This window comes from Pleurodeles waltl, chromosome 9 (genome assembly GCF_031143425.1).
Source record: "Pleurodeles waltl isolate 20211129_DDA chromosome 9, aPleWal1.hap1.20221129, whole genome shotgun sequence".
NCBI classification, from domain to species: domain Eukaryota; kingdom Metazoa; phylum Chordata; class Amphibia; order Caudata; family Salamandridae; genus Pleurodeles; species Pleurodeles waltl.
Window position 1 is genome coordinate 1,048,798,899 of NC_090448.1, and position 26,186 is coordinate 1,048,825,084.

At 40.1% G+C, this 26,186-nt stretch overlaps 1 protein-coding gene across 2 annotated transcripts in view; it reads right to left on the bottom strand.

Annotated features, from left to right (window-relative positions):
* Positions 1-1,059: 1,059 nt before the first annotated feature.
* Positions 1,060-26,186, bottom strand: part of TMX1 (thioredoxin related transmembrane protein 1) — an 80,476-nt gene continuing 55,349 nt past the window's right edge. For both annotated transcript variants that reach the window (XM_069208648.1, XM_069208649.1), the window contains exons 5-8: positions 17,718-17,763; positions 17,515-17,616; positions 10,354-10,423; positions 1,060-6,139 (exon numbers count right to left, since the gene is read on the bottom strand). In XM_069208648.1, the coding sequence (XP_069064749.1) occupies positions 5,883-6,139; positions 10,354-10,423; positions 17,515-17,616; positions 17,718-17,763 (475 nt within the window). In that variant the 3' untranslated portion in view covers positions 1,060-5,882. The remainder of the gene's footprint in view (positions 6,140-10,353; positions 10,424-17,514; positions 17,617-17,717; positions 17,764-26,186) is intronic.

The window sequence follows — 26,186 nt, forward strand, 5'->3', positions numbered from 1 at the left end:
AGCTGGTATTCCAAAGGGACCAGCGACCCATCCCATTCCTCACAGCAACCTAGCCCGTAAGAATAAGGCTCAGGATCTGACATAGGGGGCAAGGTCCATGCCGGCGCTGTGACGGAGTCAGCAATGAGGATTTTCTTTGGGGGGAGGGGAGGGAAGGGGAAGGTCGTTGTGCGGATTGGTGCCATCAGAGGGCATGGGCGGCACCAGGAGTGTCACTGTCAGGACCGGCATCAGGAAAGGTTGAGGTGGTATGACTGATGCTCATCCGGATCCAGGAGTGGATCCTTTGGTGGCACTCACAGCCGAAGCTGCTGGTGCAGAACCCAAAGGGGCCCCTTCTCACTCTGCGGGGCCTGAAGGCGCTCCAGCAGTCGGGCTGCACAAAAATGAGGCACATGGCCTCATAAAAAGAGGGTCGACTCCGCGACCGATCCAGAGGCCTTCCCCTTGACTGAGATTGCATCTTACGCAGAGTCGAGCGCCAGGCCACCTTCAGCTTTAGGGACCACTTCATTAAAGCCTTCCGATGCATGGCCAGGCACTTCGGGTCATGGTCACACTCCAAAACCAAAGGCAGACGAGGTGCGGATCCCTCACAGACATTACCCAATGATAGGACCTGCAGGGCATGAACCCGGTCTTGAGAGAAGAGATCCCTCGATGTACCAGGAGTAAAGATACCCAAAAACACTTTTACAAACAGTCAAAAAAGAACAATCACAAAGTGACTGGGGAGTATCTTTTTCTTTGGCTCAGCGCTGGCTGGCGCAGAAAGAAGAGAACTGACGGCAGCGTGCCAAGGGGGCACCTATATAGGATCACGACATCATATCCGGCGTGGATGACGCCGACGACGGACATGGAGCCGATGAACGCGACCTAACAAGGCGAAGGGGTACTACTGGAGAAAAATCTTCAGATCCAGACTGACGCTGGAGGAAATTCTAAGGTAAGGCATCTGCCACTAGATGTCTATCACATTTAGTTATATATTTTTAAATATAATAAATTAACATTTATTTTATTAGAGCTTGAAAAAAAAAAAACTCCAAAGCAAACTCCAAAGCAGACTGACTTTATTAATCGCATCAGAGAATTTTTACAAAAATAGAAGTTTCACTGCAGTTTCAAAACCAGAGTAAACTCAGTTCTGCGTCAAACAACTTGAGGTTAGAAAACACAGACAATATGGACAACTGTAATTGCTAGAAAGATGTTGATTTTCTTTGAAAGAAACTGAACATTCAATAGCACAGTTATTTAACAAGAAATATAACAGAATACACCTCCAATCAGTTCAGGTTTAAACAAGTAGTTCAGCACACCACAAAATGCCACATGGCACCAGAACACTTGCATGTACAGAGACACAGTTTTTTGGTAACAGTTTGCAAAGGCAAACACACATATTGACAAGTGGTATGTTACTGGACACAAAATACTGAGTTGATGAAAACTAATTTAGTCAAAGGTGGAAAAACAGGATTGTTTTTAGGAAGGCAGAATACCAACCTGTGCTAGTAGTACTACACATAATAGAATTTTAACGAATAAGGCACTTTACACTTGCATCCAACCACTTTTGCCACAATGGTGCTTTTCTTAAGAAAACTATTTAAGATCACCATTGAACTTGCCAGTTATTGGGATTTTTCATTAAATCTTTTGAAACTATGGGTGAAAATCTATGAACATGATAAACCAAATATTTTTCAAAAATGTGGCCTCAAATACTTAAATGGGATTGTTGGTAGCAAGAGATACAGGATGAAGTAAAGGCTTTGGTTCTAAAACCTCCACCAAGACGTTATTTTTTAGCATAAATGCAACTGTGCCCATTGTCAGCTGAAATATACCAACTAAGAATGGTGCATAAATACAAGTGAGGAGGTAGCGTATATCATTTTTCTAATAAAAACAAACATTTTCACTTTGTTGCTGAATGCTTTGCAGATGTCCATGCGTGCTGTATGAAGAACATGTCTAGCATGGAAAATGTGCAAAAGTAGGAAACTGACTTTGTTCATCATGAATATATATTAAACACTGAAACAACTACATTGGACCATAAGAAGGGGCATTTTTCTTTCCTGCAGCCAATTGTGGCATATCCAGTATATATAAAACTATCAAAATAGCTGAAACAGAACTCAAAAGGAGTGCGAGGACTTATCTCCAAAATAATGTACAGACAATAACTTAAAATCCTCCTTCACACTAGGACTTGAGAAAATAAAACCAAAAACAACCCTCAAAACCTTAATAATTAAAATTATGTAAACATCTATATCATACATTTGTAACCGAATGTTTGATTCAAATTAGATTTTACATTAAAACTGTGAGAAACAAACTATTTACACACTGACTGTTTACCACAAACAAAAACGTGAAAACAAGACATCAAATACACTGAAAAAGGAAAACTTGCAAAAATGAATGACAATGGAGCAAGAATGCAAGCAAGAACACACGCCAGCTCAGCCTAAGCCAGCACAGCCTACGTGTCTCTAAGTAAAATGTAATTAGGGTCAATGACCAAAATTAATTCCAATTTTCCCATGCTTGGTCTAAACAACGAGTAGATATAACCATCAGGTGAAATTAGAAAAAGACATGTAAATCAAATGCCACTTGAGCCAAGCAGCATGCCTAAAATCACACCACTCCGAGCTACGTAACAGAAGCAGCCACAGGGGATTCGGGAATACTTGATTTTAACTAAATTGCTAACAAGCCTTACTTCTGCTGATAATATAAAATACAGTGAGGAGTAGCCATGTCCGTATTACACGTAAAGGAAGATTGCAAGTTACACCAAAGGAATCATGGAGCAATAAAATATAATTCCCTCTAACCCCAATACTGCTTTCCCTTAACTGGCGTTTGTGAATAGATCCATGCTGAAAAAAAATATATATCTATATACACACACACAACCAGAAAGCATAACACCTCTACCAGACTTAGAAGAAGCCAGACATCTTTTATTTAGCTTTGGTCTGCAATACAAATGTGTTACTTTGTTGTATTGCAAAGAAGATGCCACTGCCAAATTTTTACTTTGTGTCAAAATTTGAAATTGTTCATGCCAAGAACATAAAAGGACTTTCATGGAGAATCAGAATCCAATAATAAAAAAATAAAAAAAACTGGTGTGCAGGTATTTTTTTTTTAATGGAAGAAAAAATCATAACTACAGTGAAGACATATCAGCTTGATGGAAAGTAGACACACCGAAACAGAGCTCAGTTTCTATCCATTATTTGTGTGCTATACAACAAGAGAATTCCTCAGTGAAGAGAACTGCTTGTGCTAAATATTAACTCAGCGGCGCAATACGTCATATTAAATTAAATACATTTATTGGTTACCCATATGTGAAATAAAATAACAGCACTGGCAAGATTTCACGAATGTACAACATGATACTTGGGTTAGTGCAGAAGTCTGCAAGTCAACAGGCCAGGCTATGTAGGTTATATTTGCAAGGAACCCAAGTGCATTTCAGATTTCCAGAGTTTAAAAAACCCCAAAGAAAATATTAAAGGAAACCCATAACAACTTCACATGTCACTGTATATAGCATTCTCTCCTGCACAACAGGATTTTAAGTGCCCAGAAACGTCTATATGGCATAATGCAATGGCCAAATACAAAATGATGTGTCCTTATGGATTATCTTACAGCAAGGTGGATGCTATTTTTAACTATGAATCCCTAACTATTAAAATTATACAACAGCTTTTGGGGGGCCTAAAAAATCAAAATGGCTCATTGTTTCCATTTCAAATTGTCCATTTGAACTGGTAATCCCAGTTCTGGCAGAAAGAGAATTACAAATGGTTCAGCATCTCACAACGCATATCTGCTTGCAAAAAATAAAGTGCAAATATGCAGAAAGGTGACCTGAATTGGGGAAAAACACAAGGAAATCAGTGTATTAACACAGATTATGGTAAACATTCCCCCCGCCCCCACTTCAAGATGTCAAAACCTGTAATGACCAGGAAATGGGAAAACCACCCATTATCAGTAATACCATTTTTGGATTTAACGTTTCTTAAGTAACAGGCCGTTTTAAAGGGGCTCTAAGAAGCCATCTTTGAAACTACATGAAAAAGTATACGAAATACATTGTACTTTCCAGTTACCTGAAAGTATCTGTAAAGATAGCAAACTTGCTAAGGCTATAAAATTGAATATTTAATGGCAACCTTAGAGCAGGGAAATACTACCTTAATGGTTGCACTAAAATCTTTACTTAAGTTACAGCAACTATGTAGAGTAAAAGTTGAAAAGTGTTTGAAAATAACAAGGGTGGGTACCAAGCCTGGATGAAAAGAGGTAAGTAATAAAGAAAACTAAGAATAGCAAGTAGGAATTTTGTTACAGAAGGCAGCAGTTTTTCGCATATTCTGTTCTTCCGAAATGGGAGCTCATACTTGATTATTTCTATTTAAATATGGAAATTTTGCTATCAACATCAAAAAATGGACTATCCCTGTCGGAGGGGACACAAAGTTTTTTGTTTTTTTTAAGTTGGCAGAGACAGATATGTGCCTGGAGTTAGAGTAAGGAGGGTTGCTCCAGGGGTTTTGAATGGAATATTAGTACTATGACAGAACAAAACATCAGCAATGGCGATTCATCACATTAGCAAGGTGCGGAGGGATATGTGTACATCTGTAGGCGTGTGGGAGGATGCACATATGTGCTGAGGAATCAAAGGAATTCTTTCTTAAGGGCTGCTATGGGCAAGGAAAAAGAGAAAGTTAATCACTTTCTGTTTAGTCACCCTATCTCCTTTCTTTGTGCACCTGACCAAAACACTTCCACAACGGAAAGACAGATTATTGTATAAAAGCATGAGTGAAAAACAGTATCATGAATTTCATAAGTTCCTTTTCAGATCTCTGCTGTACCTATCTATGTCAATATGCCATGATGGCATTTCAAAATAATGGATGACGGGTGAGACTTGGCAATTCATTATTCAGTATCTTATTAACAAACTGGATGCCGATTTAAAACTGGACCTAAGAAAGAAAAACATGGCTGACAACTGTAGTAAGAGGAACAAAATGAGAAACTGATGTAAAAAAAAAAAAAAAAAAAAAGAAGACCACAACCAGACTATGGAACATGAAAATTCAGTATAAACCCTGGCATAGCTATTAGCTATTTTTAAACACAAAATCAAGCGTTACAAGCTTAGAGAAATAATTAAATCTTAATGTCCTTCAAAGTCTGTGTGCATACATGACTTGACAAAACATCATAACTAATGGAACCCAAATGAACGTTAAGTTGGGATAGATTGGCTGCAGATGGGTTCGTTAGACTACCTAAGAAGCAACACAAGTGACACGAGTTCAACATGTAGCAAATAGGTCTGATTTTCTAGTTTCAATACATCTTTGGATGTTTTGGAAACATGAACAATCAAGTTGTTAGCTCCTCTTTGAGGGTACATGAAAGCATGCTGGGCTCACAGTCGTTATATTCAAGAGAACACACTTATTGTTGCTCTTAAAAAGTCGAAGTGCACCATCTGAGGAGAAAGGTACACCGACTTCATACTTATATTCCCCAGTGTGGTCAACACGTACTGCTAACATTTCATACAGATCTGAGAAAATATCAAGCAGATGAAATAGTCATGCAGCACACTGCCTGACATTGTTGCTTGTTCTACTCTTCCCTCACAACATGGTGAACATGGCTGCAGTAGGACATATTTGCCTAAATTGAATATCTATCCCAGGATGTTTTATAATCCACAGAAAAGGCTGGATCATACACTTGCCTCAGTTCAAGCCTCTTAACAGATCAGCCTCTCTAATGTATAAATACTTTAAAAAAACAAAACAATTATATAACTACAGTTCTGGTTCATCATTTTCAGCCACGTTGTGAACAGGGCGCTTCCGAACAGAACTTGGTGAATAGTCTCGTCCTGCCAGCTCATCATTATCCACGTCGTCCTCAGCACCATCATCAGAAACATCTTCCTTATCAGCTTCATCGTCATAGGCATTGTCCTTATCTGGTTCATCATCAGAGACATCCTCTTCATCTGTCTCCTGTTCATCCTCCAACTTTTTAAATATTTTTGCTGCTTCGGGGCTCAGTTTTCCTTTAAAGAATAAAAGTCAGTATAAAGCCCATATAAGTTGACAGAAACAGAGGGTACTTGAATTATGTGGCATAGAGATGCAGATTCACGGGGCTTGGAAAAGGCTACACAGTATGTGTTGTATATGAAGACAACAATTTCGACAGATGTACAATGCTTGCAGTTATTCAAAATAATTGTACAGTTAGGAAAACAATTACTAGGGGGAAACAATCTAAAATGAATAGTCTTCACTAGATAAGAAAACCTTTAAATAACAAGAACCATCATTTAAAATTCTGCATTTTTAACATGCTTGGAATTTATGAAGAATGATTTGTACTCACCAAGAGATTAGTATGTACATCTGGCAGATTAGCGTAAGTCTGTAGGAAGTGCTCAGGGGTATGTTTACCACAGAGAATAATAGGAGCTTATGCTGTAGGGTTATCTGGCAGTCCTGTAGCAGCCTGCTTTGAGGGTATAAAGATGGTCTGGTGGGATGTACTGATATCATGTTGGACCCAGAGTATTTGCTAGAGAGGGTGCCAAGTTTAGATCATGACGGCCAGCCCTGAACAAGTGTCAATAAAAAAAGGGGGATTTTGATGGCTTGGGTGAGATACATATGTGAAACGCCAGACGTCACATGGTGATTCCTGTGCATGATAGACCAAATATCAGAACACAGTAGACATGACAAGTCTTGGAAGGAAACTGCCCCAGATATTTCTGGCCCAAATATGTACTGGACTGCTGTCTCATGTGTGCTCTGGTTATGATAAATTAAAACTTGTATTGGCTAAACCTTTGGTAATCAGATGAAAACAAATTTAAGGATTGCGTTTTGGTGACTGATAACTGGGTTGCCTCTTATCTCAAAGGAAATTTTCAAGGACAGATTAGAGAGGGTCTTACGCACAAAATAATGTAGAAAAATGAGACAATACCTTTTAGTACGAAGGATTTATGTTCTGCCCTAGAGTCGCAGGTAACAACCGAAAGAACATTTATCAAAGCTTTGCCAGAACAAAGCCATCAAGCCCACTGACTCTTCTCCGATCACCATAGCACAGAAAAAGACAGGCGATATAAGGTTGTGCCCAGACCCAAGGTCACTCAGAAGCATATTTTCGATTCTTGTAGATTATTATGCCCACCAAAAATTCAGGAGATGTTGGTTCAACTTGGTGCAGCTAAGTTCTTGTCAACCCTGTACTTAAGAGCTGCTTACTAACAAGTCGAGCTCACTGAGGAGTACCATTGACTGACAGCATTTAATGTTCCTTTTAGGGTTTTTAGATTTTTACAGGCGCCATTAAGGCTAGCCTCTGGAGCTTCAGTTTTCCAAAAACTTATCTTTAAACTACTCACAGATGAAAGAGGTCATGGCCTATGCAGCTGACATATTACTATACACTAAAACAGTTCAGGAACACCTAGAGGCTCTCATTAGGATTTTAAACAACTTGAGGCTTTATGATATTATAGTAAAGTGTGACAAATGTCACCTTATGTTCAAAAAGTTGATTATCTGTGACACCATTTATTAGATCAACATATAAAATCCATTAGCTAGTAGAAATACACCGGTTTCTATAAACTGAGACAAAGTTGCTGACATGAAAGTTGCTGTATTATGAAGAGGGTGTGTGGATGAAGTCTGTGGGGAGAACTTTGGAGAGGATTCAGATTTGTAAAAGGTTCCTCAGGAGAATGTAAGGTATGTTTTGTCCATGACTGATGTAGGCACAAGCAACAGCGTGAAGGGTTCCATGCCGATTGCATGAACTAGTGGTATTGAGCCAATGGTGGCTATTTACAAGTTGGACTTAGACAGCTCAAAATCTAATCTGGATGTATTGATAAGTGGACATTCTTGTAGTTATGTCCAACAGAGAATGGAACAACATGCGGTCAATTTTAGGCAAAAAGAGGATGACATCGAAGCCCGAATATTTACAGCACTGTATATTTTATTAATGTTTCCAAAATATACCAGCCCGTAACAAAGGGGTCTCTTGATTTTAGGTTTCCACAAACCAAGGATGTGGAATTCCTATCGCCCAGTAGATATTGTTTGGGGTCAAGGGCAACAGGTTTTCATGTTTATTTTGTCCTTGGGACAAGTAGGCCCAACCCCGTGCAGCACAAACCCTTTGGCTGCCAGTTTACAGAGAATGGAACTGTCTGCAGTTGAGGTAATATGTGTGTCTGTAAGTTAATGCTGTTCAAACTTGGATTTATGGTTCATTAATGAAAAGCCCTCATTATTAGGGTAAGCTCTGAAAATAAACGTTTTCAGGTCACTGCACTACTGACAGTGGTTCCAGTAAAAAAAAAAAAAAAAAAAAAAAATGTACAAGTTTGAAAAGTTTAACAATATTAGGCTAAGTATAATGCTCCCTCAATGCTCTCTGATTAGATGCAAATATCTGCAGAAGCTTGTAAGCAAGAATTATGATTCTTTGCTTTCAAAATAAAATGTAAAAAAAAAAAAAAAAAAAAATGCAAGTAGGAAAAAACATTTCGCTACTCTGAAATTTTAGGTGCTGTTTCTTTGAAGCGTCATTTAGTAAAATGTGTGGACGCATTCTAGTATTTCCCAAAAATATTCATAATCGAAAATCAGTATAACCATTTTCAGCAAGATTACAGGAAGCATGAAAATAAAGAAGCACTGGCAAAACCAACTGATGTAACATTGTTTGTGAGACTTTTGGTTTCGGTAATGCGTGTCTTGTTTTGACAATTTATTGTTGTGGGAGCTGCAGAAGAAAAAAAAAATGTTTGGTCTCAAAAAGCACACATTGCCACGAGTGACGTAACAAAGGCCCCGCAGCCCCCCTCCAGGGGCCCTCCTCAGCACAGCACCTGCCCTGTGTGAGTCTGGCATGGAGGGCTCTCCATGCTCTTTGCAGTGGGCACCTTCCAGTTTTGAACACAACTAATTGCCACAGTAGATCCTGGCACTGAACAAAACTACTTTGTGAGCAGTAAAGCCAGACGATGGATAGAGAGTGAAATAATAGTTTAATAAAAACAAAATGCCTTTGTCAACGCCAGACCTAATTAGGGACCTAATTCTTAAAGAAAGACACAAAAGTTCTCCCACACTAAATGTCTTTGAATTAGTGGCTTTCATGAATTCACAATAACTTACAGAAGTTGACCAAGAAATTGTACTCCTGGAAACTGTTTGGGAACTGTATTTTAGCATGATCAAATATGCATGTATAGATTTGCTCATATGAAAATCTATTGAGAGTTTACAAGTTCACTTTCCCTCCAGCCACTTTTTCCACAACTCTGGAAGAACTTCTACTTCTGACATTGTCAGGAGTAAATTTCCAACCTCTCTCATTATGGGAAAAGACTAGAGAAGAGCTGATGAAAATCCTTAAAACATGCAAGTTAGTAGGTTTGCAGAATCAAAAGCATTCCAGCCCTGGAGCTATTGCTTACTACTTCCTCCAGCCACAGTCTGTACATCTGCGGAAAGGTGGCAAAATAAGGACATTGCTATAGTAGGGATTGAAATTGCAAGTATTCAAGCCCTACAATAGTAGTAGCCCTTGCATAATCAGAGAGGCTATTATCAGAGCTCTTACATAATGAGACTGCTGCCACAATTTGTCGCCGCACTACATGGCACCAAAGGGACAAGTAGATTTTTTGACAGGACAAGTAGATTTAAGAAGCAACATGTCCAAGGGACAAGTAGATATTTCATTAAATTCCACACCCCGGACAAACGTAAGTGGATTTTAGCTATTCACTGAAAGAGAGTCGGCGAGTTACGTTCTGTTAATCTTCAGTCCTGTCAGCTCTTCCTTTAATTGATAGAATGTATATTCAAATGGAATTGCTTGAGTCTTTGAACATGTGCCAAACTTGGTCCAGTTTATGATCTGAGTTGAGAACCTCCACACTGAGACATCATCTCCTGTCACTGTTCATGAAAAAATGTCTTTATTAGTCATTTAGCTGCCAGTGTTATCTTTCCCAGAACATCACAGAGGTCCTCATCTTTCATCAGGACTTTGAGAAAGGCAAGCAAGAGGTTGTTCACATTTATGGTGCTATTAATGTCTAGGAACATTTCACTAAGTTGAACTACTGAGACATACACACAAAAATTAACAAAAATATTAACATTTACAATAATGTATTTCCTCAGTAAATTAATGTGGTTGTGTTGGAAGTACAGCTGATAAACAAAAAATTGTACTTACTCTGAAAAGTGTATGGTGGTGGTCTGAGTCTTCTCGACGGGCAGAGGTAATCCGCTATAAATACCATTATCTAGGAAAGAAAAATATAGTCCAAAATTGAGTTTAACAAAACAATCCAATATAGAAATTATTATTTCAGAACAGACCTAAAGATCTGTGTTTTAAATGTTACATATATATTTGTGTGTGGTTATGTGATAACGAACCTGACCCATTTATACAGTTCTTATCGAAGTCTACCCGACTGAAATCTTTACCTTTTGTTGCTTTATATTCTGGAATTAAAACATATTAATGTTTTTGCAGCTATTTAGTAGAACAATCACATACCCTTTAAGTTTAACAAATAAACTAAAAAAAAAAAAATGTAAATAAATTATAAAACTGAGATGCCTTCTTTGGGTATATATTCAGCTGATTGTAACAGCAATCCAAAAATAGCACAGTGTAAACCAGGCTTCTCCAACGAGAAGCTGGTGAGCTACTGGGAGCTCTCTATTTAGCTCCCAGTAAGTAGCTCTCATGTGTGCTGCCCAGCCTTCTAAATGAGAAGCTTTTGCTTGGTGAATTAATATATATACTATAATCAATATAGTGTGTATCTGAGAAAGAAATATGTAACTTTTTTTAAAGAACTAATAAGCTTATGTTTCAAAAACAACTCAATTTCCACAATACATTTAAAGCAGAGAGAATTATTATGTGGCTTTGGTGAGAATTATTAATAATGTTAATACCTTAGTGCTCGGGGGATTAGCAGCAATGGCGCTATTTTACACAGTATTACCCATACAGAGGCATTACAAATTGGCAAATCCTTTTTAACATTACTACTTACAACCCTGCCTGAACTGAGGTGATCACTGCTAGAAATCTTGCTTATGCTGGCCACTAATGTAATCTTGTCTTTTGTGGTCACTATTAAAACGTTAATAATATATGTAGATTGGTAGGAGTTTCTTTGAACATAAGTAGCTCACATTACAAACCATGTTGGAGATCAGTCACATATAAGATCACACACCAAATTAACAGGCCTCTACCCCTGTTAAACTGGAATGATTCACATGGTTCAGGATAAATACAGCAGCATTTGTAGGTGTTTTCATATGTAATATGTATTTCATAGCAAGACTAAACCTTGAGAACTAAGGAACTGTCAAACAAACTCTGGAAGCCGCATATCAGGTGATGGCATACAATATGAACCGTCTTAATCATCATCGAGTCTGGTGAAGAGAATAATTAAGAAATGGAAGGAGCATGAAACTATCAACTCCATGACTAGATCAGGCAAGCAGACTCATCAGAAACTTTACCAAGAGCCCAACTGCAACTTACTAAGATACATGCATTTGTGCCCAAGACGGGATGTAGTCCACATGTGATATATTATCGCCCTCCTCCACAAATCTGGCCTGCATGGAATGCTTGCGAAAATGAGGCCGGTACTCAAAACACTCAGGAAATTCTTTGACCACGTGGCCAACTGTTGTAGTCTGATAAAACTTAAAATGGAGCTTTCTTGCCGCCATACATCTGCAGTCATTGCTGCACATCGACACAGGCACCATTTTAAACGATCATGATGCAAATTTAGCTGATGGGCAATGTGATCCACAAGAAAAATTACCATCACAACTAGCTGAGTGTTTGATAACATAGCCAGCGGCACTGGGAAAGGAACACTGTATACTCAACAAGCCTTAAAGCAGATAAGGCACCCAACATCCTGGAAGAAAGCAGCATATTTTCACATAGTAATTCTTGCTAAGCACACATTGGCTGTACTGGTCTAGAAATGTCTGCAATGGAACCTTGTCTTAAGCTACATTTGGTATGGTGGAACAATTACAAGTTCTTGGAGAAGACATCACCTTTGATAAAGAACATCATGGGTTTATCAAACAAGATGTTCAGATGTTCTGAATGGGTTTGGTCTTTCTGAAAGTAATTTAGAGGCCTGTTTACCAAACAAGCATGCCAGTACAATGATCGTTGTAGCAGTTCTTCTCAACACTTTGCATTGTATCAGGGGCTGCACACTTGTGAAACTCTTTCAATAATGCACATTCCATCTATGTTTTAGTTGTTATTCTATCAGGGAGAATATACATCACTTATTGAAGATACTGAATCAACTGCATTTTATTATGCTATACATGATCAGCAGTTTTTTACTTAATTAGTTCTGGGGTAATTTTAAAGTCAATTTCATTTTACCTACCTAGTGAGGGGTTGAGATTAATTTGCTATGGTAAACGAATAGCTTTTTGCTGCTAAACTAATATACGTTATTGAACACATTGCTTCTAGTTATTTTCCTAGATTTTATTATTCATTTTTCTTTCATGGTAAATACTAATGAATTTGGAAGAAACGTTTCTCATTAATTGAAAATACATTATCCTCAAATTCTGAACTTCCTGCGGGTTACAGTGTATTGTGCATGATTTGCACATAGCTTTAGATGCTGTTAAAGCTTGCTATTATGTAATTTTGTTTTACATGCTTTACAACCTTATGATTGTAAAGGTTTTTAGTAATTGACCAGTAAAATTGACTGACTACATTCCATCAACGTGTTTGTATGTATCTGGTGTTCCTTCATCTGCATGCAGGTAGAGCATCATGCAAAAGAGGCGCTTTCTTACATCCACACCATATTACAGAAGTAGGTGCATAAACAAAGAATTAATCAAGAATGGGCTGAGTGTTACTCAGGAATTGCTGCATACATAGTACGCACCTCCAAAAGCACACTTTCAAGGGGAAAAGGTAGTTTCTGGAACACAATGTGTGCAGTCTTTGTGGTTAGTCTTAGGCACAATCCAAAAGTACAACCTAGGTGAGCAAGTCAGCAGTGAAAATTAGTAGAAAGAATGACCCATGTTGTCTGTGTCCCTGTTAGTACACCACTCATTCTGCACCTGGGAGAGGGCCCTTCAAGAGAGCAAATGCTGGCTGTAACAACACCAACGCTCAATGCTGGTGTCAGGGCACCATTCAAGGATCATAAGGTGATCTTCTGTAGAGCTGTTGCTCGAATCTTATGAGTTTTTCTGTTGCCTTGTCTCCAAGATTTCAGGAATAAGGCTTTCACAAACTAGTTTGTCAAGACAAATCTATTAACGATAGGACTGAAAAATAATCTCACTCCCAGACTCTGCTGGATAAGTAGTAGGAAGTGGTTTGGTAACAATCAGTAGTTGAGAACCAAAATTAGCAAGGCCAAATGGGGTATCATGTATCACTACTACTTCCCTAACCCCAAATGTGATGAACACAGAGCATTCAGTTGTTACTTGTGCTGAAAAGATATATTCACGGTTGACCCGAATTCTTCAAGACTAACAACACTCTGCAAACTAATTTCCTACAATAGTGGAGTGTCATGGAGTCAGGTGGGCCTACTTCCACATTTCTGTTCCCCTCCAGAAAGAATACCAGCCCATAATCTCAACATCAGGAAAGAAATATCTCATACACGAAGATGGACCCGACACAACAGAAGAATAGTTTGCTCCAACACATACTGTCATCAGAGAAATGCAACATCCCTGTCGCTTACAAGGGGTTTACTAGGACCTAACTACCACCAGAAAAACGCTAGTCAACACTGTGAAGAAAGGGAGTCTCAATATCAAAGTTCCCACAATTAACCACTACAAGGAGACAATCGAGTTCACCCTAGGTATTCACATCTGTCTGATCTGGGAAAGTACCTCCTCTTCCTTCCATGTAGAGTCAGCAGGCTTGACTGATTTCTAGGATACCTCTTCACATATGACTGCCTAAATTCTGCACAAAGGTTTGCTAAGTATTTGGCATAGGGAATGTAGAGAAACCACCTAAAATAGGATTCTCGCTCTCTACGATCATCTTGCCCACCTTGTTTAACAGCGACATCCATGCTTGTATCCTTGGCTTGCATTTAACCACTGTGGTGAATTCTATCACACTGCAACAGGGACACATTGCAGAAAAAAAACTACTGCTGTCTTTATTAAAGGCATGGAGATTACTCAACATCCTTGGAAATTATGCTAGTCAAAGCCGAAAAAGCTTTTAAACAAGCTAACTGTGATGTCCTTAACATAGTTATGAAAGAGATTGTTAGCCCTGAGAGCTTTATTTGTTGGGTTCAAATACTGCAGCACAACTCAAAGACTGATTTTGAGATTCAGCAAGGAACTCACTAGGAGTGCTCACTTTTGCCAATCCTATTTGCCTTGTAAGTGAAGCATTTATCCAGTCAACGACAAAGAGCCTCATGAGTTTGGTGGTCCCACCGCAGGACCGCCAAAGTTGCAGGGGGGGGACACCACCGCCAGGGAGGTGATGTCCCTCTCGAGCGTATTGCAATGTTCCTGCCGGGCTGACCGGTGGGAACATTGTAAAACGCAGTTCAAGGGACCCGAGGCCAATATCATAGCACTCCAGCACCCTCAGAATGCGCACTGCAGACGGTGCGCAGTCCGACGGTGTTGGGCAGGGGGGCCCTTGCCATGTGGATGGAAATGTAGAGCGCCACTCGCCCCCGGCACTGGCTTTTCCACAGAGCCTTTCCATGGCAGGGGCTGGCGTAAAGCTGAGTTGTAATCAGCCAGGCAGCGCTGAGTTCAGTGTTGACATAGCTGAGCACAACTCAGGCCACCGTCACCAAGTCAGGAACCATGTTCCTGGCAAGGACAGCAGTCTTCTGGCAGGTCCGGCCAGCAGGGTTGTAATGTATCAGTCGGACCACCACAGTTGTGGCAGTCCAACCGTCACAGCGAGGCTGGCCGTCCTTGGACTGCCAGCCTCGTAATCAGGCCTAAAGACATTTCAGGTATGTTTTGCTAAATCAGCTGAGGCCTCCAAGATCTCAGCATATGCCAATGATGAGGTGGCCCATACTAGTAACCTACACTTCAGCCCTTCATACAAATAAATAATTACAAGACATCCGTAGTAGTTAATGTTCCAGGGAAACTGATCCTTGAGTACACCACAGATCAGGTGTTTTCAAGATGATGAGATTAGAGGTCGCCTCTGCCTTAAAATTTCTTCCTTGCAAAACCTTTTCCTGAATCAACTGGTTATATCCAGATTACACACAAAGCACTTCCATTACAGGACAGTTTAAACTTTTCACCAGGTCTAGCATAATATTCTTATGTGTGTAAGATCGTACAGACCCATGGGGGATGAGTACTTTGAGAACTCAACATTCCCCCAGAGAACTGGATTGTGGCTCTGGTCGCAACTGGAGATGTTCTCATTTAAAGATGATCTTCCAGTAATTTGGCAATTAAGCTTTCAAGAGTTTTATCAAACTTCAAATGTATTCGTGCCTCATGCAGAACACATTTTAAAAGTACCTGCATACACATCATTCCGTTTTCGCCATTGAGACTATTTGATGGGCTGCTCCCCTTCCACTTGTAAGGTTTCATGATTAACAAGCATTTGCAAAGCAATGGGTCTCGCGTTTGCTCAAGTTAGAGCTATTAGCATTTTAAACTTCTACCCGGACTTTTCTTGCCACATAAACTGAAAAGTAGAACAGTTTCACATAAGCGAGCTGACGGCAGCCAGGAGCACAGAGAAAACACACAAAAGGAAACAGAAGTTTGCTTGCAGTGAAACATATCAGCAAAAGTTCAATTATCCATGTAACAGGGTCGATGTCATGCAAACTGCTCGATTACTGCCCAGCAAGATCACGCTGCCTACGAAATAAAAAGAAAAAGTAGTCCAGAAACCACAGAGAAAACACCGAGCCTCATATGCCTTCAGTAGTTGGCCAATGCGCTCAAGGAGGGCTCAACACCAGGAAAAAAGCATGATGTGTGCATGCCTTTCACTAATGAAATCAAGCGAATTTAAAAAGGCAAGCCCACGTACCAACCTAACTGATGGGGGTGGTTAAAAGCCCATAGAGAGATTACACCAGGGACAGAGAGCTTTGCGCGCTCGACCCTAAAAAGCACAGTATAAATCTTCTTTGTATTTTATCCACTTGGCACAAACAGCAAATCTTCCAAAAGGATATCTGAACCTACCATTTCTACCACACAAGGGTAAGATCACCCCAATCTTTGCATATTGACAACATTACCACCACAGCTGTTTGACCTGCAAATTGCATGTTAGAAAACAAAGGATTGTCAAACACTGTAGTAGTCCTCAATGTATTCACTCATTGGTTGACCAGAAGTCTGTGTCAACTGGCAGTGTGTATTTGATTAACAATTTGAACCTGGCTGCTACTTTTGTTACTATTGTTTGTGAAGTGAGCCATGCCTATTCAATTAAAAAAATATTTTTTGCAAGATAGTCAGGCAAAAGATTACAGCTCATAGTTAGAAGGGCTGTATATCGCCTAATTCCCAAGCACATTATATAAAGTAATGGAAGAGGTATTTTCTTCTTGAACTTCTTCAGATCATGGATTAGGAGGTTTGCTAAGTTTCAATAAGGCATGGGCTATATTTAACCAGAGCTTGGTCAAATAATGGCCACATGCCTTCCTTAAAAAAAATCTATGACATCTGGCGAAGGTTTGATGATCTTGGATTCATGATTTATGTTTTATATTGTCTGCAGATCTTAAAGGATTATGGAAGGCACAACATATGACCTATGTTTCAGAAGAACATAAGTCCTATTGCATGCTGTTTGGAGATTAAATTCTTCAAAATTATTAATCTCATTTTTTTTTCTATCACTTATAAAGTCTGCTACCCAAAAATAAAGGAAAACACATACTACATTGAGAGCACACTATTCCTTCTGTGGCTAAAATGCTTTTAGTCTAGAATTGCTGGATCACAGCAATTTACAAAAACCCAAACCAGGAATGACAAGAAATTATAGTATTATAAAAGTGTGACTTATTTGCTTGCAGACTTTAAAGAAAACAATGAAGGACCCTGAAAGTGTGTGGAAAGAGCTATGTGGTAGTTTTAACTGGTCAACTCTTCGAAGACTTTATAAATAGCAGGGAGCCAATATACATAAATGGTAGAAAAGAGAAGCATGCTAGTAAAACACATCATTCAAAACAAACACAGCATGGCATGCACTCAATACAGTGAAAGAGTGTGGACCTTCAGCGTCTGAACATAAACTAAATGGAAGTACAGTAGTTATTAGGTGTAGTCACTATTTACTTACCAGGCCTAATGCCAAGCCAGAAAACAGTGTAGCTAAAGCAAAGATAGCATAGGATCCCCAGACAGGAATGCCAATGTCCTCTGTCAAATAGTTATGGCATTGCTAAACAAAAGGAAATAGAACAAAGTTAGTTACTGAAGCAGAACGGAGTAGGGCGCTGGATGTATGTGGTCACCACTAAACCAATAAGATCCATCACATACCCTTATCATCATGGAAAGTTGAAACAAAGCAGACATGCCACTCATTCTGCAATAAAAGCAAAACAGTGTTAGGGGGAATAAAAACATTTTCACAGCCTGAACAAGAGAAAAATGTTTAAGCATTATAAAAGACAATCTGACCCTCTAATAACTTGGTATGAAACATACACTTCTCTCTATCACCTATAAAGTGTTTCCTTGGTAAAGCCTGCACGTATGTAAGACAGTATCATGGGCTGTTTAAACAGAAAATAGCTTGTAGGCTCAGAAAAATGTTTTTTACAAGGTTCTGTGCAGCCTAAATATTTGCCTTCATAAGTCTGAATACGCTTTTTGTTTTCAGTGTTTCTTTCTTACACACAATGGACGTCTCTGAGGCTCAATATAGAGGGGGGAAGCATACAACAGGACAGTCAAGAAATAGTAAAATAGATTCAATCCCATGATTAATAGATGCTTAAAATAAATCTGGGGCTCAAAAAAACGAAAGACAATAAAAACAAAACTAAGCTCAGGCTGATATCAACCTTTTAAATCATGATTTCTCTCTTCCTGGTGCTATCCACACTTGAGTGCCTTTACTGGTGCAGCTCTGTTGCTCTCCAGTGGTTTGTGCCATATAAATATCAACATATATATATATATATATATATATATATATATATATATATATATATATATATATATATATATATATTATAGTATAGTATAGTTTTCACATATTCTCAATGTGCCTTCAGAGTACTTTTCACAGGAGCTAAGACGCAGACGTACTGGTGATACCCAAGGAGTCAATTTCATGGTAAGGTGGTTGGTCACAGTTCATGCTGCAATGTGCATTTGTAGCCCATTCAAACACTTCAGAAAGTCAACTTGGAATCTAATGGAATGCCACAGTAATGTGCCTTTAGAGTTGAAGGGCCCTCATTGTATTATGGTAATTCTCCGAGCAACTTCAGCCGCCTGGATTTACTCAAAGGACATCATCATCATCAAAAAAAACTTTATTGGATTGATTTTAACAATCATAAAAGTCATTGTACATAAAAACGATATTCGAAAGAAGAGAATACTAAAAATGCATGTAAGTATAAATATGGGTACAACCAGATAAGAGAGTAAAAGAGAAGAAAGTAAAAGAAGTTAATAAACAATTGGTTTAAAACAGGTGGGGTGATCTCAGATATAACGCTTAAAAATCTTGCTCATTTACCTCAAGGTATGATCTGGCCTTAATCACTGAACACAGGAATAAGGCTAATCCATTGCAAACCATGATAGACGGAAGGGACAAAAGATACAAAAAAGCTGGGCGACATTGTTTAAAATGCATTAATTTTAAAAGTGGTGTCACATACATTTTCCTAAAAATAGAATAATATTTACAAAAAAGGAGTTTATGCATTGTATTTTGATCAGAAACATTATCGCAAGGGCATTTTTCCAGTTGTGGAGACCAGTCATTAGTCAAGGGAAATCTAACGAGGCGATGAAAGGACTCTAGTCTCAAACGCGTAAGGACGAACCAATGTCTTGGGTTCAGAACATTACATAAGTATGGTTCCATACCATTCATTTGCTGTATCATATGGTTTCTCCTGACACTATGTTTATTTGCCTCCACATCCCATCTCGATTCGGTAAGGTGGGTGAGGCAAATGTTTTTCAAGTCTTTCCTGGAAATTGTTTTCAATTCATCTGGAGTAGAATACAACTCAGGGTGGCCTAGTTTAGTAAGAAAATTCTTTATGTAATTTAGCCATGGGATTTTGAGCGAGTGAGTAAGTGCTAGGGCATCTCCTATGATAGCCCTATTCAGCCTCGTAGGGTCAGAGGTCCATACTTTATGCCAAAGTAAAATTTGTTGAACACAAATAAGATCTACAGGGAGTGCAGAATTATTAGGCAAATGAGTATTTTGACCACATCATCCTCTTTATGCATGTTGTCTTACTCCAAGCTGTATAGGCTCGAAAGCCTACTACCAATTAAGCATATTAGGTGATGTGCATCTCTGTAATGAGAAGGGGTGTGGTCTAATGACATCAACACCCTATATCAGGTGTGCATAATTATTAGGCAACTTCCTTTCCTTTGGCAAAATGGGTCAAAAGAAGGACTTGACAGGCTCAGAAAAGTAAAAAATAGTGAGATATCTTGCAGAGGGATGCAGCACTCTTAAAATTGCAAAGCTTCTGAAGCGTGATCATCGAACAATCAAGCGTTTCATTCAAAATAGTCAACAGGGTCGCAAGAAGCGTGTGGAAAAACCAAGGCGCAAAATAACTGCCCATGAACTGAGAAAAGTCAAGCGTGCAGCTGCCACGATGCCACTTGCCAACAGTTTGGCCATATTTCAGAGCTGCAACATCACTGGAGTGCCCAAAAGCACAAGGTGTGCAATACTCAGAGACATGGCCAAGGTAAGAAAGGCTGAAAGACGACCACCACTGAACAAGACACACAAGCTGAAACGTCAAGACTGGGCCAAGAAATATCTCAAGACTGATTTTTCTAAGGTTTTATGGACTGATGAAATGAGAGTGAGTCTTGATGGGCCAGATGGATGGGCCCGTGGCTGGATTGGTAAAGGGCAGAGAGCTCCAGTCCGACTCAGACGCCAGCAAGGTGGAGGTGGAGTACTGGTTTGGGCTGGTATCATCAAAGATGAGCTTGTGGGGCCTTTTCGGGTTGAGGATGGAGTCAAGCTCAACTCCCAGTCCTACTGCCAGTTCCTGGAAGACACCTTCTTCAAGCAGTGGTACAGGAAGAAGTCTGCATCCTTCAAGAAAAACATGATTTTCATGCAGGACAATGCTCCATCACACGCGTCCAAGTACTCCACAGCGTGGCTGGCAAAAAAGGGTATAAAAGAAGGAAATCTAATGACATGGCCTCCTTGTTCACCTGATCTGAACCCCATTGAGAACCTGTGGTCCATCATCAAATGTGAGATTTACAAGGAGGGAAAACAGTACACCTCTCTGAACAGTGTCTGGGAGGCTGTGGTTGCTGCTGCACGCAATGTTGATGGTGAACAGATCAAAACACTGACAGAATCCATGGATGGCAGGCTTTTGAGTGTCCTTGCAAAGAAAGGTGGCTATATTGGTCACTGATTTGTTTTTGTTTTGTTTTTGAATGTCAGAAATGTATATTTGTGATTGTTGAGATGTTATATTGGTTTCACTGGTAATAATAAATAATTGAAATGGGTATATATTTTTTTTTGTTAAGTTGCCTAATAATTATGCACAGTAATAGCCACCTGCACACACAGATATCCCCCTAACATAGCTAAAACTAAAAACAAACTAAAAACTACTTCCAAAAATATTCAGCTTTGATATTAATGAGTTTTTTGGGTTCATTGAGAACATGGTTGTTGTTCAATAATAAAATTAATCCTCAAAAATACAACTTGCCTAATAATTCTGCACTCCCTGTATAAGGTATGTTACTCCCATTTCTGAGTGGCATACTAATGTTGAGGTTGATTGCGGAACGCTTAGAACTGTTTTCAGAAAAGCGTTTTCAGTCAGCTGTAGGGTAGTGCAGTCCCGGTAACCCCAAAGTCCTGCCCCGTACAGTGCTACTGAAACGCATTTCGCGTTGGAAAGGGTCATCATATCTTTAGGAGTTGCTCTCCCCACCCTTTTCGAAAAGTTTATCGCCATAACGGTTTTTGTGAATAGCAGTTTTCTCGCTTTTATAGCTTGTACCCATGTGCCTTTGTCATCGAACACAATACCCAAGTACGAGAATGTCCCTGTATCGGCTAGTTTCACGCCTTTTAAGTCAATATGACAATTCTTTATGCGACTTCTGGAGTATGCCATTGAAAAGGTTTTAGTGTGATTAATTTGAAGACCCAAGGCATCCATACAATTATCAAAGGTTGTTACTAATCTTTGCAAAGCGATTGGGGAGTGGGCCATCAAAACAGCGTCATCCGCATACAGGAGTGCAGGGATCTTCCGAGGGCCTACTTGTGGGAGATCACCACAGGCATCGGATAGAGTCCCCTCTAGGCTGTTAATGTATAGGGCAAACAGTAGGGGAGCTAACACACAGCCTTGACGCACCCCTCGTTCAATGGGAAAAGGTGAGGTGCATTCCCCCTGGCGCCCATAGCGAACCTTAGCATTTGCCCCAGCGTACAGTTCCCTAATAAAGTGGACTATGGTAGTGTCAACCCCCATGTCCAGCAAGATAGGCCACAATTTTGAGTGCACCACACAGTCAAATGCGGAGGTTAGATCGACAAATGCAAGGTATAGGGCTCCGGACTTGGCCCTTGTATATTTACCAAGTATGATCTCTAGGTTAAGAGCCTGTTCCGTTGTCCCTATATCAGCCCTGAACCCGTATTGTAGATCAGAGAGAGTGTGATTTTCCTCTGTCCAATCTTGTAATCTATTTAAGATGATGCGTCCCGCAATCTTTGCAAGTGTGTCGAGCAATGAAATAGGACGGTAACATGCAGGATTATGGCGATCTCCCTTTTTATGAACTGGAATGATTATAGACTCAGCCCAGGTTGGGTTGAAAGTTGTTGAACAACAGGCGCGTAAGCACCTGCGTCAATAGTGGACCCCAGAGAGGCACATTAGATTTGTAGATATCAACTGGAACTCCATCTGGGCCTGGGGCTTTTCCACTTTTACTTGCATTGATAGAGTCAGTGACCTCATTTAAAGTAAATGATGAAATGATGGCATAAGAGTCTAATTTAGGGAGATTTGTTTCCAATGCCAAATTTTCAGAGGAGTATATGGCAGAAAAGAAAGCAACCCACTCTTCTTCTTCAATTTTTGTTTTTTTTCCATCCCATAGGAGTGGGGAATTAACAATTTTCCAGAACTTAACATTATCATTCCGGAGGCTTACGTCATGGAGGGATTGCCATGCCTCATTTTTAAAGTTCTGTTTTCTTTTCTTTATGACATTTTTATACTCCTTCCTCTTTAGACTTAATTGGCATTTATCCGGATTTTGTAGGTGTAAGTGACGTTTTAGATTCTTACAGGCTTGTGTGCATTCAGCATCAAACCAGCCTTTATCCTCCTTCGATCTCGGTTTGCTGAAACTTGCCTTAAGGGACTGTTTATGCCAGCAGCAATTACGATAAAGGCCTCAATACAATCTCGTGGACTCGTGTTATCTGCGAGGCAAGCATTAAATTCTTTAAGATGATTAATCACTAGTCGTTTCATAAAACCTGCGGGTTCAATCTCTGACCACCGGATAGTATAACCGTTTCTTGCTCCTAATTCAATATTTTCTACTATCTCTTCCATTTCCCTATGTATGGGAATATGTTGGGGAAGTGTGTGGCCTACAGTTTGATGGTTATGGTCGCTAAATATGGTATCTTGAATGTTATAATCAAGTACATAAGGAAGAAGGTTATTGGAAAGTAAAATAAAGTCAATTGTCGTGTTGGCATGCCTGCCATTAAAGGTGGGTTTCAGTTGTGGTCTTCCATGGGTCAGGCTATTGCACAGGATAAGGTCAAGGCTAAATAGAACTTCATTCAACAAATTGCCTGGATTATTGTGTATGAAGTGTAATGGATCATCATCGCCGTCAAGGGCATAAGGGCAGAGGCCCTTAATCGATCGAGGACACAGATATATATTAAAATCGCCTCCCCACACAATATAGGACTGTTTATTTGAGGAATCACAAGCTCGATCTATATCGTCCTGAAGGAGGTTAAGTACTGATCGAAAGTCTTGAAGAGGTACATTGTTATAAAAATTGATGACCACCAATTGTGCAATATTTTTTAAGTCACATGTAACCACTTGATAAAACATATTAGATGTTAAAACAATGTCCTTCATTATATCACACTTATTAGATATAAAGGTACACAAACCGCCCTTAGCCCTGCCCCGTGCAGAGAGAACGGCACGAGTATGTAGTGTCCTATAGCCATTTATGTGAATCGGGTTCACAGATCAGGTCTCTTGAAGACACACCCAGGGAAAACACTGGATATATTCTAACCAGACCTCATTCTCCACTTTAGATCGGAGGCCAGCCACATTCCAAAATAAAAATGAGAAATGGTCTCTATAGATTTTTTTAGCCTGGCCCGCAGGGGACTTATCAATTACCTGAGTTTTCCCTGGGGTGATATTGCTTTCTATATGTTCGAATGGAGTCAATGCACGGGTAAGGATTTTTTTTGGCAGGGCTCTTGAAAACAGTTAATCTTTGGCAGAATGTCTAGGGGAAGATTCCATGTCCAATCGTTCTTCTCCAGGGTCTACTGCCGAATTGTCAGCACCCAAATAGACGAGGTCTGGTGCTTCTATAGGGTGCTTAAACCTGTGAGGTTCCTTATCAGATAATAGATAATCTGTGTCTTCCATGCTGAGACCCCAGAATCTATTCACAGTGGGAATCGTATATTGCGACTCAGGCCTGGTTCTTTGGTCCTCAGGACCAAGGCCAGGACCGTCATGGCCTTTAGTACTCGTATAGAAAAAGCCCAAGGGAAGCAGGGCAACGCCATGATCACTAATCTGATGTGGCTTTAAATTTCTTAAGATGTCTTCGACCAACATAGGGGTTTTGAATGAAAGAACTACACAATCGCCCCTAAATATTTTGGGGTTTCTACCCACCCATTTCACCCTTCTAACCATCTTAATGTCTTCAAAAAGTTTATTTGTCAAACCAGGTTTCAGACGGGTTGCAATCCAATTTAGGGCCTTGTTCCTCATAGGTGTCCATGATTCCCCCTGTGCTCCAGATAGAGTGGGAACATTGGCAAGAATTGCCACATAGGGGGTTGCCGCAGGCGGGAGGTCAAGTATGTCTCTCCCTGTTAAAGGGGTGCCCTGGTAAACTTTAGGAATAGTTACGTGTTCCACACTTTTTGGCGCCATTTTATGGTATTGGGCATTACCAATTCTATCGGGTAAGACACAAGGGTCGGCTTGTCTTTGAGTAATCTGAGGAGTGGGTGGTTGGATCTGATGCGTTGCAGGGGAGCTAGCATTAGGATCAGTATCGCAAAGCTGCCGTGTAATTGAGACTAGTGGGTTTGTTAATTGTGGGTTCAATGTTTGAGCAAATAGTAAATTTTTCCCTCCAATTGAGTTAGGCGTTCTATTACTTGATCAAAGCGTGAGCTAACTAATTTTTCTAAAGCAGTCGGCAGCTCTACAGCACTAGTTTTCCCTTTCACTGTGTGGGGTGTGTTCTTATGATCAGATTTTACGTTTTGAGAGCGAGTTTGAGCATTTTGGATGGGTATGTTAATTTGCACTTTCAGAGAGCCAGCTCTAGCATTAACAGGCAGTTCTTGTTCAGATGGTATGTCCTTCCTTGCTAGTTGGGGTTTCCTCTTACGTTTTGGTGAGGGAGGGTGCTCATCTCCGTCTGAAATAAAATCAATTACGTCTTGAATACAACCATTTGTGTTTATATTCTGGGTTCCAGTTTCAAAAGGCTTTGCTGAGTGATCAGGAGTTGTTGTTAATGGGGGGGGGGATTAAGGGGTACTAATGGCCTATTCTGGGTGAGTATTTTTCCCTCAACATTAGTAATCTGTTTTTCGATTTCCCTCATAGCTCCTGAGATAAATTTCAAAATTGACGTATGATTTTGTTTAAGCAAAATGTCGTTTACGCTAGATTGCTTCCTTTTTCCCATTGTTGCTAACTGCCTTAGGCACAGGAGTTCTCTAGTAGTTGGCTGCGAAATAGCAGCTCTCCTAGGGGGTATGGTAACTAACAGTTATTTATAGGAAAATGGAGGAAAGGAGAGGTAAACGGATTTATCCCAGTGTTTTTTTGTTGTTTTTTTTAAGAGAGCAGAGATGCAGGCTACAAAAATATAGTCACGGGGAGTCAAGGGAGAAAAATGCAGTACCTGTTTGGAGACTTACGTACCAAGTCCTGAGTTTGCGAGAAAGTTCTCAGACGGGGTGGCCCTTGGCCCGGGCTTGTCCCGCGGAGCGGGAGCGCGAGATGTGATTTAAAGGGCTCCTGCCCTTGTTGAAAATGCCGCCGCCTCCTCCTCCGCCACCGAATCGCGTTTTCTGCGGAGCGGGAGTGTGATATGTAATTTAAAGGGCTCCTGCCCTTGTTGAAAATGCCGCCGTCTCCTCCTCCGCCACCGAATCGCGCTTCCCGCGGAGCGGGAGCGCAAGATGTGATTTAAAGGGCTCCTGCCCTTGTTGAAAATGCCGCGGCCTCCTCCTCCGCCACCGAATCGCGCTTCCCCTTAAGAAGTAAGGAATTACCAGGGAAATCTATAAATTCGGTTCTGTTTCCACAGTAATCCTTTATTTCTCCGGAGAGTTTCACAGAAATTTCAGCTGCTTTCTGATAGAATACCAGTGTGAGAATAAAAAGATTTGCGGAAATCTCGCAGATCTCATTCCCCTGGGCTCATAACGAGTTTTACTGGCCCCCATCGGAATTCGTGAGGGTCTCAGTCTGCAGGTTT